This window comes from Mauremys reevesii, linkage group 11 (assembly GCF_016161935.1).
Source record: "Mauremys reevesii isolate NIE-2019 linkage group 11, ASM1616193v1, whole genome shotgun sequence".
Classification (NCBI taxonomy): Eukaryota; Metazoa; Chordata; order Testudines; family Geoemydidae; genus Mauremys; species Mauremys reevesii.
Window position 1 is genome coordinate 65,331,127 of NC_052633.1, and position 12,346 is coordinate 65,343,472.

The 12,346-nt window shown below is 42.3% G+C and overlaps 1 protein-coding gene across 18 annotated transcripts in view; it reads right to left on the reverse strand.

Moving 5' to 3' along the window:
• KALRN (kalirin RhoGEF kinase) overlaps positions 1-12,346 on the reverse strand; it is a 737,748-nt gene that overhangs the window by 206,881 nt on the left and 518,521 nt on the right. For 17 of the 18 annotated variants that reach the window (XM_039493997.1, XM_039493996.1, XM_039493992.1 and 14 more), the window contains 5 exons: positions 9,962-10,077; positions 8,101-8,223; positions 4,743-4,925; positions 2,748-2,866; positions 1,274-1,340 (listed from right to left, as the gene is read on the reverse strand). In XM_039493997.1, the coding sequence (XP_039349931.1) occupies positions 1,274-1,340; positions 2,748-2,866; positions 4,743-4,925; positions 8,101-8,223; positions 9,962-10,077 (608 nt within the window). The remainder of the gene's footprint in view (positions 1-1,273; positions 1,341-2,747; positions 2,867-4,742; positions 4,926-8,100; positions 8,224-9,961; positions 10,078-12,346) is intronic. The other variant, XM_039493999.1, reaches the window with a different exon arrangement.

Below are 12,346 nucleotides of genomic sequence, written 5' to 3' on the forward strand. Positions count from 1 at the left end.
TGGAGGCATGGGCAATGCACGGAGCCCTCTGCCCCCCCCACCCAAGGGCTGCAGGGACGTGGTGCCGGCCACTTCTGAGAGCAGCATGGGGCCCACGGCGGGCAATCCCGCAGGCTGGCTCCAAAGCCCTGAGGGGCCGGATCCAGCCCGCTGGCTGTAGTTTGCCCATCCCTGCTTTATGGTCAGAAGGGACCATCATGATCATCTAGTGAGTCTGACCTCCTGCACATTGCAGGCCACAGAAGCTAACCTGCCCACTCCTGTAATAGACCCATAACCCCGGGCTGAGCTACTGAAGTCCTCAAATCGTGATTTAAAGACTTCAAGTTACAGAGAATCCACCATTTACACTAGTTTAAACCTGCAAGTGACCAGAGCCCCAAAGTCACACGGAAGTGTTTCTACTCTTTGAATGGATGAATGAAGCTTTTAGAAATAGAGGAGCGCTCAGACTGTCACTTGGGGTGCAAATGTTTACACCCAAACATATTCATAAGAGTATCTGCAACACTTTCTCTTTTTGGCAATGTAAAAAAAATAGCTCATTCTACTTCTTCCACAACTCCCATCCATAGATACTGACTCCCTGGGTGCTCTGGGGCTGGAGCACCCATAGAAAAAAAATAGTGGGTGCTCAGCACCCACTGGCAGCCCCCCGGATCAGATTCTATCCCTCCCCCTCTGCGCCTCCTGCCTGCTGGCGGGCCCTGCCGATCAGCTCCTCCCCCACCCTCCCAGAGCCTCCCACCCACCGGTGATCAGCTGTTCAGTGGTGTGCAGGAGGTGCTGGGGAAGTGGGAGAGAACTGCGGTCAGGAAGAGCAGGGGAGGGCACGGAATGAGGCCAGCCATGGGGGGGTATTGGGGAAGGGGTGGAGTGGGGACGGGGCCTGGGGTGGAGTGGGGGTGGGAAGAGGCAAGGTGGAGGCTTGGGGAAAGGGGTGGAGTGGAGATGAGGCCTGTGGCTGAATGAGGGTCGAGCCTCCCCCAGGAACTGAGGAAGTTGGTGTCTATGCTCCCACCAGTGGAACCTGATTGTCTGCACTCTCCAGCCCTGCCTCTTTATCTTCCCCTAAGCACCACTGCAAGGGGTCAGAGAAGCTGAATTGAAGGTAACCTCCTACCTGCCTTAGCACCCTCTCACAGCTTCCTTCCCTGTGCCAGTCAGTGTCTGACACTCAGGCTTTATTGTACAGCCTAGAACAGCACAAATATATGCGAGGATGCTGTATCATTACTGAGAATACTATGATCTTACAGGGCAAAGAACTTACCTCTAAACATTCATGTAAGTCTCTGACATAAGCTTTTTCAGTCTGAAGCAGTTCAGCCATAATGAATCTGGAAGGAGGAAAGTCCTTCAGTCAGCTTGTACATAATACACATTTATGGCATTACTAAAGAGAAAAACTCTCTTGTATATTTGTCATAAATCAGTGCACTTCCACTCTAATTTTCACCTAACTGGTATTACCTAGGCTCTATGGGAATACAAATAATAATAATGATAATCCTACCTTCCAAATGTATGAATAAAATACCACTTATTTCTATTCATTTGGGACCAATCTTACATATAGTATAGTTCCACATTTTAAAAAGCAGCCTTCCGGAATAAAATCCAATTACAATGTGTTTCTTCAATCCTTTGGTGTGTCTTATCTATGGTCCTGAAGTCCTTAGTCATGTGACTCCCACCAATCGTACTGGAGTTTTACATATGTAAGGACTTTGAAATTGGCCCACACCACTTACATTTGTAGAAGTATCCAGTATTTATGGGCAACCTTGTGTCACCCTTACTCATGTTGAGTAGTACCATGATTTCAGCAGGACTATCTGTGGAGTAAACTACTCAGTGTCAGGTTGGCACCGTCTAGCCCTTTAGTTGGCTCAGTTATTAGGTGCCCAACTTGAAGCAAGAAGATGTTGATTTTCTGAGGTTCTGAGCAACCACTGCTCCAGCTGACGTCAATCAGAGCTTGGGACGCTCAACACCTCTGAAAAAAGTAGGCCCTAGGGTTTCTCAAGTTGGGCACCCAACATTTGGAAAATTTGGGCCTATATTTTGTAAAACTACAAATATACCATTCCCTCAAACCCAAACAACTGCTTATACAGTCCCTCCGTCACACTTAATATCTGATAAATGATTAAACTCAGAACCTTAACACAGATGAAGTAAGCCAAAATGTGTGCTCTGAAATTACAGCTTTTCCCTATTTTAGCCTGGCCTATAAGACTTTTAGTTCTGAGATTTTCAAACCTATCTCAACCTAAGAATTTTAAACACTATGAGTAAAATCCTGGCCCCACTGACGTCAATGTCACAACCCCCCTTGATTTCAATGGGATCAGGATTTCACCCCCATCTGATCATAAAAGGTTAATTGGGAAACAGTGTGTGATTGCACATACACATATTATTTTAACTTTCTCTTCTCCCTTTTATCCGCACAGAAAGACTCTAGTGATAATGAGTCTCTCAATTATTATAACCAGCCTGTACTAATCTACTTCTCTGATTCACTCCTTAACCTCTCTGGAAATAATTAATCACAAAGAAATTCAAACTAAATCTTTTGAAATCACTCCAACCTACAGTCACAATTTCTATTCAAGCTCATATAGACATATCTCCACGGCCCCACAACTGGCTGGAATTATGGAGTTGTTAATATTGGTTGTGACCATGGGAAAGGGTCATTTCATGTGCTGTGTTATTGCAGTGTGTGTTTTGGCACATACTCTTTCTTTCTGGCTGATTTCCTTTTTTCTTCATTAACTTCGTGATTTGCATCTCGCAGCTTCACCTCCCGGTCTGAAAGACTCGCTGGAATGATGTCCAGTTCCAGGTCCTTGTTATCCTATAAACAGTAACAAGACAGATTTTAAATTGGGTCTAATCCCAGTGCTACGCAATAGGCAGCACATTCACAAGACTAAGTAGATAAAAAGGAATAAAAATAGGACAAAACTGCCAAAGATAAAATGAAGCAAATTCAGAGATAAACAGAAGAATTAAGAAGACAAAGCAAGAGAGACATCAACAGCACCCTTTATTTATGCTTCACCTAGAAAGAATTTTTATAAAATTTAATGGCTACATATTAATAAGGTCTTTACCATTATGTCTATCTAGGAACAAAAGTGGAGACAAAGAACTTAGGGCATGGCTACACTTGCAGATGTAGAGTGCTTTGAGTTAAACCAGCCTTCGTAGAGTGCAGTAGGGAAAGCGCTGCAATCTGTCCACACTGACAGCTGCAAGCGCACTGGCACGGCCACATTTGTGGCACTTGCAGCGGCATTGGGAGCGGTGCATTATGGGCAGCTATCCCAGCATGCAAGTAGCTGCAATGTGCTTTTCAAATGGCGGTGGGGTGGGGTGGAGTGTGACAGGGAGTGCGTTGTCTGTAAATGGGGGAGAGAGAGTGGGTTTTGGGGAGCTGAGAGCCTGTCAGCATGGTGTCTTGTAAGTTCAGACAGCAGCAACCCCCCCACCCCCTGCCTCTCTCGCTCACACACAGCATTCCACACTAATGGTTGCTTTGTCTCGGAGCAGATAAGCATGCCGGCTGTCAGAAATGGAGCTCTGAAAGGGCATATCCGCATTCCTGCAGTGATTCCAAAAGAGTGGCCACTTGACTTAAGGGGATTATGGGACATTTCCAGAGGCCAATCAGAGCACAGTAATGCAACACCCCATTCACACTGACGCCCGGGTGTTGTAGCCAAGGTGCATCAAACGTTATTCCACTCACCGAGGTGGAGTACCAGGAGTGCTCTAGCTGCGGAGTCAGAGCGTTCTACATGCCTTGCCAGTGTGGATGGGTAATGAGCTAGGGTGCGCATGGCTGCTTTAATGCGCTCTAACTCGCAAGTGTAGCCAAGCCCTAAATCTGCTTACCTTACACCTAAGGGGCTAAATTAGTTTAGTAGTACTTTACTCCACAAATAGTGCAACAATTGGAAGTGAGGTATTATTCAGTGTAAAGATATTTCATCTCTAGCCTGAGATTAGATCAATTTGTTTTAAAGGGACTATTCACCTGAGTTAGGAGGACAGAATCTGATCCCTAATATAAGTCAATAGGTATTTATCCTACAATGTGTTCAGAAAGAAAGGCCTCTTACTAGTTCTTTACAATACCACGTTCAATACCTGCTTTCTATTATCTTCTGCCTCTGGCATTCCAGTCTAGACAATGATTAGCAAGTGTGCATAAAACAGAGGCCTTAAACGTGCCTTTAAATTATGGGTTTGCTGGTGATGACTCTGTGTGTCCTTTGCTTCTTTATGATGTAAAATGAATGCCTGAAAGGTTTTTAAAGGTTTTTACCTCCACTACAAAATACCAGAAGTGTGCCATTTTTGTTTCCTGTGTTTTACTGGACATCTCTCTAGGAGAACTCAGAGAGGTGATGGGGAGTTCTCAGACCTTAGCTGTAAGGGCTGGAATGTGGAAATCAAGACCAGGGGCTCGGAACAGGAGTTGTGATTTATGATAAAATTAACTTGGATTGTTTTACCTGATTGATCTATTATCCACTCCTCCCCAGTATCCATATAATCTCCCTGTATTATGGGCGCAAGCATTTGCGTAGAAGGCTCTTCCTTCCTCCTTCTCATCTATGACTCTGTTAGCCTATTGACCACCGATGAGTAGCTTTTTCTCTGTAGGTAGAGCTGTTTCTGGATTGGTTGGTATAATATCAGAGAAGGACATTGACTTACAGTACCTCTGTATTGATTCCAAGGGCTTTTTCCAGTGAGTAGCGGTATTTCCCCATCCTCAGAGAGAAGTCCCGATAGCGTTTGTCAACAGTGGTGACCCATTTCCTAATTTCAGCAGCATGTATATGTCCTTTTTCTATAAAGCTGTCAGCCAGCTGTATGAGAAGCTTCACTTTCTCCTTGGTTTGCTGCCCAAAACATGGTCCGTGGTTATGAAAGGTTTATTATTTCCTTTGATTTTAATTCACACAGCAGCCAGATGCAGTTCACAATCTTACACATACTAAAATAAAGACTATTTCATAATACGTACAGTCCAGAAGCTTTAAACTCCCGTCTGTCCTGCAGCAAGGCAATGCCATTTTTGCAAGGAAGACTCAGTGTTAATCATTGGAATTCACCTTGCAGGGTGGGAAATCCCCTGCATGAAATATGGAAGGTTAAAGCTCCACAACTGTACTCACAAATGCATAAAGGAAAAATATGATGAAAGGTTGACAGACCTTTTCTTTCTTAACCTATTACTTCTTGTTTTGATGCCATAAACCCTAGCGAAATATCAAATCATTGTTTGTAATGGCTGTGATTTTGGACAGTGGATAACATTTCAAGTTTCCCATCATAATATATACACAATCATTCTGAATCCATATTTAGGTAACTCTTTTAAACATTTTGTCATCAGTACTTCAAAACATCAGCTGGGGAGGTGGGCTTGAGTCATTGATTTCTGCTTTAGATTTGAATCTGAATGAATTTTCTGGCATATTTGTGTGGTTAGATGTTGATGGATGTTTGGCTGTGTGTGTGTGTTCCCTATGTGTGCTGTCCCAGCCCTGCACAGACAGCTGGCATAGCAGACCTCGAGCAAACCACCCAATGACCACAAGATCCATTAAGGGACGAAGGCACCCAGTCAGGTTTATTTTTGACAAAACACGGTACTAGTATCCCACAGACTCTACCGGACCACTAATACATGTATGCCCATAACAATGGACGCAGCTCAGTCAGTGGCGGGACTTTCCACTGCTCCCTAGGCTTGCCAAAGATACTCCCTCTGAGATACATCTTTATACCCCGATACAAACAAGTTAGTACTGCCCCTTTGACATAGTTAGTTACCGTCCTCTGACATCACTAGTTATCACCCACCATTTTGTATATGTTGGTTCGATTAAAATATTTCTATTTCGTACTGTCATCCTGCCCTTATCTTTTAGGAGGGTTCAGTGTGTTCCTGTTATCCTTGGGGAATGGTTTTGTACCACCCTTGATATTGGGATGTTTTTGCATAAGCACTATGTGAATAGCATTTCTTAGGAATGTGTATTTCTTCAATATTAGCCCTGTTCTTGCCAAATTCTGTGAGCAGGTCCTGCCTCATGCCAGGCCTCTAATACAAGGGCTTATGTCTCCTACTAGTTTGAATATGGTTTGATCAATTATAGAGGTCGCAGAGTCCTACCCAAATACTGGATCCAGATGTAAAACAATGCTCTAGTTCTAATCAGATTAAAACCTAAAAAGGGCCCGAGATATAAAATTCATACCCAGACTTCCAACTTCTTCAAGTTCTATTCTAGTCAGGGTCTTATACTGCACCAATCACCATGGGATCTGGTGTTTACGGATGTTTGAGATCTGGGATTTTGGCTCAGTCCATTATAGACAATGGAACAATAATTACATTTAGAGCTGGATTTTAAGTCTGGATTCCAAATTCCCCCCAGAAATTGAAGGTGTCTGTCTGTGGGGAAAACTGCTTATAAAAGCAAACATCTAAAGAATACAAATTAAATTGAGATCCATCTATGACTCAAACATTAATCTTCAAAAACAGAGTGAGAGTCAATCACATCTCCAAAGTACATCTGCCTTCTGTCCTGAAGAATACTGAATGGCCTGCTTTTCAAAGGTGAAGAGCACCTGCAGCTCTCTCTGACATCAAAAGAGCTTCAGATGCTTGGCACCTCGGAAAATCCAGCCATGAATGTACAAATGTATGTTTCACTCCACAAAACTTCCAGGAGATTTCAAACTTAAAGGCAGTTCTAGAAGTTTCACTAGCAAAATACATGAATCAGAGAGTCTGTGGCCACCTCAGTAGCACTAGAAAATTAACTGAGGCAGGAGTAGCTGTGAAGATTACAAATTGTTTCATTAAATTCAATTTCACCCTGTGAGAAGGGCATGTAATTCACAAAACTATCAGTGCCTTTGCTCTTGCATCTTCACCTTGGACAAGAAAATATTGTGGTTGGAAAATGGCTCATTGACATCTTATTATGAAAGTGACAATGGTCTGGGAGAGGCATACATTTTCCAGTTGCTTAACACAATGAAAACTTCTGAGAGATGTTGCTTTAAAAGAACCCTGCCTTATACCCACTTCTCTCTTTTGTCATTAATCCCCATTTTCACAAACAACATATTCACAAACTTTTAGAAGAAAAAGAAGGGAAGGAGGATTAACATGAAGTCTGTGATAAAAGCCCACACAAACATGGACATTCACACAAAGAATTAAGGAATATCAATTTCTACACACAGTGGATTAAGGCTGCATAACACTGAGGCTGGTGCCCTGCTGCAGTCAGGCTTAGCAATTTAGATCCTTATCTGTGACTGTTAATATCCTTGTGGATTCAGTGTATTTTCTGTTTCTAAATTAACTCCGGTTTGGATTAGTTCGCCTGAAGCAGTTCCAACTCCATCATCAATCTATGACAACCCCAGATTACAGAGAAATGCTCCATAGAAATTAATAGATTCTTGCTAATGAAGCTCAGGATACAACAGAACTAATCCTGGGAATTTACAAACCCATTCATTAGAAGTACTTCAGTGGGATCAATGGAGCACTTCTAATGAATAGGATGGTCATAAGTAGTCAGTCCAAAGAGAATCAATTAAACAAATTGCAATAGTAATTACAGAAGGAACATCCATCGAGGCCAAGGTGACCTCAGCTATGTTAGGCTAAATTAACTATTCAATTATTTTTTACAAAGTTGTTTGTGGCGGGAGTTTCACTATGTCTAAGTTAGAAAGTTGATACCTGTGAATTATTCCTTGTACAAATCAGCTCGCCCTGCTTTAGAGCAGAGCAAAACTACCCATCTCCAAAAAAGACAGCATAAAAATCCTCTTTTTGTGCTCATGACTGGTTAAAAATGGTGTGTCACAGTTCTCAAAAGAAAAAGTTCCCTCCTGGGCCAAGAATGTCAACTGCAGATTCCAGAATCCGGAGAATATTTATTGCACAGTTCTAAGCCCCTGAAAAAGGGAGTGTGAAATAGGAACCATAACCAGAGGCTCATGAAAGGCAGATGCCATAATTAGAATGTTGTTACTGTTTACCTTGGCGGGTACTCTGAATTCCCCATATTCTTTCAGGAGTTCCTGAGTTTCTTCTGCTGATTCCCCTGTGGAATTGTGAGTAGAGAGGTAATATTCGCCTGTTTCTTGGATCCAGTCTAAGGCCTGGGAATGGCAAAAGCAACCAAAGAAAATTAAAAAAGAGGTCTGTGTATTTCAAGAATTAATCCTTTTATGAAAACTCTTACAAATGAAGGATCTCGGTTCCAGTGGGACCTTGTGCTTTGTGTATTAAAACATACTCTAAGGATACATCAGGAGAACCCATCAGTTAACGCAGATGGCCAGATTCAGAGGGGATATGTAAAGTGGCATAAGTTGCCTGTGAGTGAGTTAAGGGATTTTAATTGAGAGTAACTTACATGTGGAGGAAAAGATTCTCTGGTTCAGCCACACTATGTTCAGTGGCTAAACACAACCCAGGGATCCCCCTTACAAAGGTTGAATCTTGAGGGGGTCAAAACACCTGGGTTTCCAGCTGCTTTGTACTGGCAGGATGGCACAGTGCAACTGGAGTGGGGCCAGAAAGGAGGCTTATACTAGGAAAACCAACTAACAGAAGAATGAGCGAGAGTCCGCCCTACCCCAACGTTTACACCTATTGACCTGCATTTTCTTATATTGTTCAGCCTCCTCGCATACAAGTTGCACAAATGTAAGGCCAGATTCTCCATTGCCTTGCCCCTTGTTTAGTGATTTATACCTGTGCAAAGGGGGAGAGAACGGATGAGAGGAAGGAATGTGCAGTGGTTAGGGCTTTAACCTGGGATTTGGGAGACCAGGGTTTAATTCCCTACTTTGCCACAGAATTCATGTATGGCCTTGGCCAAGTAACTTGCGTATGGCTACACTGAAATGAGACGCTCCCGGCTGGCTCGTGCCAGCTGGCTCAGGCTAATGGGCTGTTTGGTTGTGATGTAGATGTTTGGGTTCGGACTGGAGCCCAGGCTCTAGGACCCTGCTAGGTGGGAGGGTCCCAGAACTCCAGCTGCAGCCTGAGCCAGAACATCTACACTGCAATTAAACAACTCCCTAGTCTGCATCTGGCTAACCACAGTCAGCAGACACAGGCCAGCCGCGGGTGTCTAACTGCAGTGTAGACATACCCTAAGTCTCTCTGTGCCTTAGGTGCTCATCTGTAAATCAGGGATGACAGTACTTCCTTACCTCACTGGGGGTTGTGAGAATAACAAAATTTAAAAAAACATATTGTGTGTGGTACCCAGATACTAAGGAAATGGATGTCATATAAATGCAGAAGATAGACAGATAGCCCGATCAGAATTCTCCTGTCATTCACACAGTAAGCACTTTGCACTACTATACATAACTACAGAAGGGCAGCCATTCCCAGTCCCTATTCAAGCCCAAATTAATGCTGTTAAGTTTGCAAATGAATTGTAGCTCTGCAGTTTTAATTTGAAGTCTGTTTTTGAAGTTTTGTTGCAGGATGACTACTTTTAAATCTGTTATTGAATGTCCAGGGAGACTGAAGTGTTCTCCTACTGGCTTTTGTATGCTCACTACAAAAAGTAATTTCCCCTCTCTTGGTATTGACACCTCCTCATCAATTATTGGGAGTGGACCACATCTACCCTGACTGAATTGGCCTTGTTATCACTGGTTCACCACTTGTAAGGTAACTCCCTCCTCTTCATGTGTCAATATATCTATGCCTGTATCTGTAATTTTCACTCAATGCATCTGAAGAAGTGGTTTTTTACCCACGAAAGCTTATGCCCAAATACATCTGTTAGTCTTTAAGGTGCCACCAGACTCCTCATTGTTTTTATAGATACAATGATATATAAAAACCCCAGACAGGACTGGGTCATTACAGTACCTGTTTGGCACTGCGCTCAAAGACCACATACTGTTGGCACTGATCTAATCTCCGTTTCTTCAAAGTCCAGAAGTGAAGAACCCGGTTCTCTCTCTGCAGCAGCTCGCTCAGAATGGCTGTGGGGCCAAGCAGAATGGCTCTATAAGTGGACGCAGACATAAACCAACAAAGCCTGAGCTCATTTTCCTGTCATCAGAGTGAACTTGCAGGAGTAGAGCTCTTCAGACCATCCTTCTTAAACAAAACACTGAGTTAAAAAAGGCTAGTGAAAAAAATACAAAATTTTGGGGGATTTTCTTTTCAGTTGAAAAATCAAAATTAGTAAAATTAGTAAAAATTAAAGTTTCATTGTTACCAGGCATTAGTGACTTTGTGTGGGGGATAGGGAAAATGCCAAAACAGAGTTTCAGACTGAGTTTGATTTAGTGCCAACATAACTTGATGCACACTATTGTTGCACCTTCATTGAATGGTCTATCCTGCTGCTTCACTCAGGGACCTGGAGTGATGGAGATAGGAGAAGAAAAGATTAACTTCTACTCTATTCTGCCTGTTGGAGGGCTCGAGACAGCCCAGCATCTTGGGCCAGGGGAAATGACATTTTAGAGGTGTCAAGTACTTCTGCAGAATTTAGGGAGAAATTAGGTTTAGTCCTCAAGAGATATAACAAACTGGTGAAGTTCCATTACATAAGGTTTGAAGAGCCTGTGAAGGGGATGGAGACCCCCGAGAACAATGTGGAGTCCTTCACAGTGAACTTTGGTTCCTGTGGATCAGCTACACATTGATTCACTTACCTTTGCTCCCAACGTAGAGAAGGTGCTATGAGGGCATTATGGAAATGACTGTAGTCTCAATGCCAAAAGCCCTAGAGCAGCTGAAGTAGCTCTGCTGCTGCTTGACGGCCTAAGGAGGTATATGTTTTCTCATACCTCGCCATCTTTCCAACCCAGGCTATGCAGACTTGACACTGGGGACTAGAACCCAGGATCTTCACAACCAAAACACTGGCTTTGACTTCTTGAGCTAACAGAATGATTAAGAACAGCTGTTACATCCCACTTGAGAGGGATGTAACACACTTAGCCAGTGTGTCACACATACTAGTTTAAAAGAAAAGATTTGCTAGCCAGACTCCCCATTAGAAAAAGTTTAAACGTTCATTTTGACATTTTCTAAATGAAATGTTTCAACATTTTAATCCAAAACCACTTTTTGCTTTGAATCTTACTTCCATGTTATTAATTTTTTTAAAAGGTAAAAACACCTCAAAAACAAAATGAAATTAAACATTTTGTTCAAACCTGTAATGAATTTTTTAAAATTTTTTCAGTTAGCTGAAAAATTCAAAAACATTTCATTTCAGACTAATCGAAAATGACTTTCCCCCCACTTTTTCTGTTTGGCCGCTGACCTGAAAAACTGATTATCTGCATGCTCACATAAGGACTACACACTAGCATAATGTTAGGCATGTGTTTATGTACTTTGCTGAATCAGGGCCTAAACAACTTGGCCCATCATTTTTAATAGATGCAGAAATCATAGAGTGACAAAATACAACCAATTTTTCAAATTCATTAACAATTTAAGCTAAATATGAGATTAAATCTGGCACCAATAGAAAAACTATCATCCATAGGAAAAAAAAGTGTCTTTTGTAATGATCAGAGGCATTTTTATGCTCTTACTGAATGTAAATAACCCAGGCTCCTGTGCTCTTGTTATTAATCTATATAATGTCTGCATTGCCATTAATCTACTCCTTTCTACAACTTCACAAGTAATTCAATAATAAAAATTTTTGCTTAGTTCTGCAGATTCACTTTGGCTTGTCTTTAGCAGCACCGTACATGATTGCTGGGGACAGATTAGTAACTGTTTGATTAAGGGTAGGGGAACAGGAATGAACACAGCCAAAAACTTTGAATATATCATCATGTTGCAACGATGTTCTTTTGACCAAGTGAAAGAGACTAGTGAAGGACAGGACAGTTGGTTAGTGCTTGCTGTGGCAGCATGATTTGGAATACAAAGAATGAATTGATACGAGCTGCATTCTGATGACAAGCATATTTTGATTTTGATTTTCTGCTTGTCTTGGCAGGAGAGGAGTGTATTGGGATCTTATACTTGATTTGTGTCTATTCAGACTTCCAGAGGCTTTAAGGCTAGAAGGTATTTATGATCATCCTGTCTGACCTCCTGTATCACACATCCTGTCTGACCTCCTGTATCATGGAACTGCACCCTGTCATTCCCGTAGACTTCATCCAAATGAGAGGAGCCACAGAGCCAGTGTCTTTCTGATGTCCATTTAACATTCACCAGAGTTAGTGTTTTATATGAGACAGGAATTCCTTCATAAAGATCCCAAGATGATGT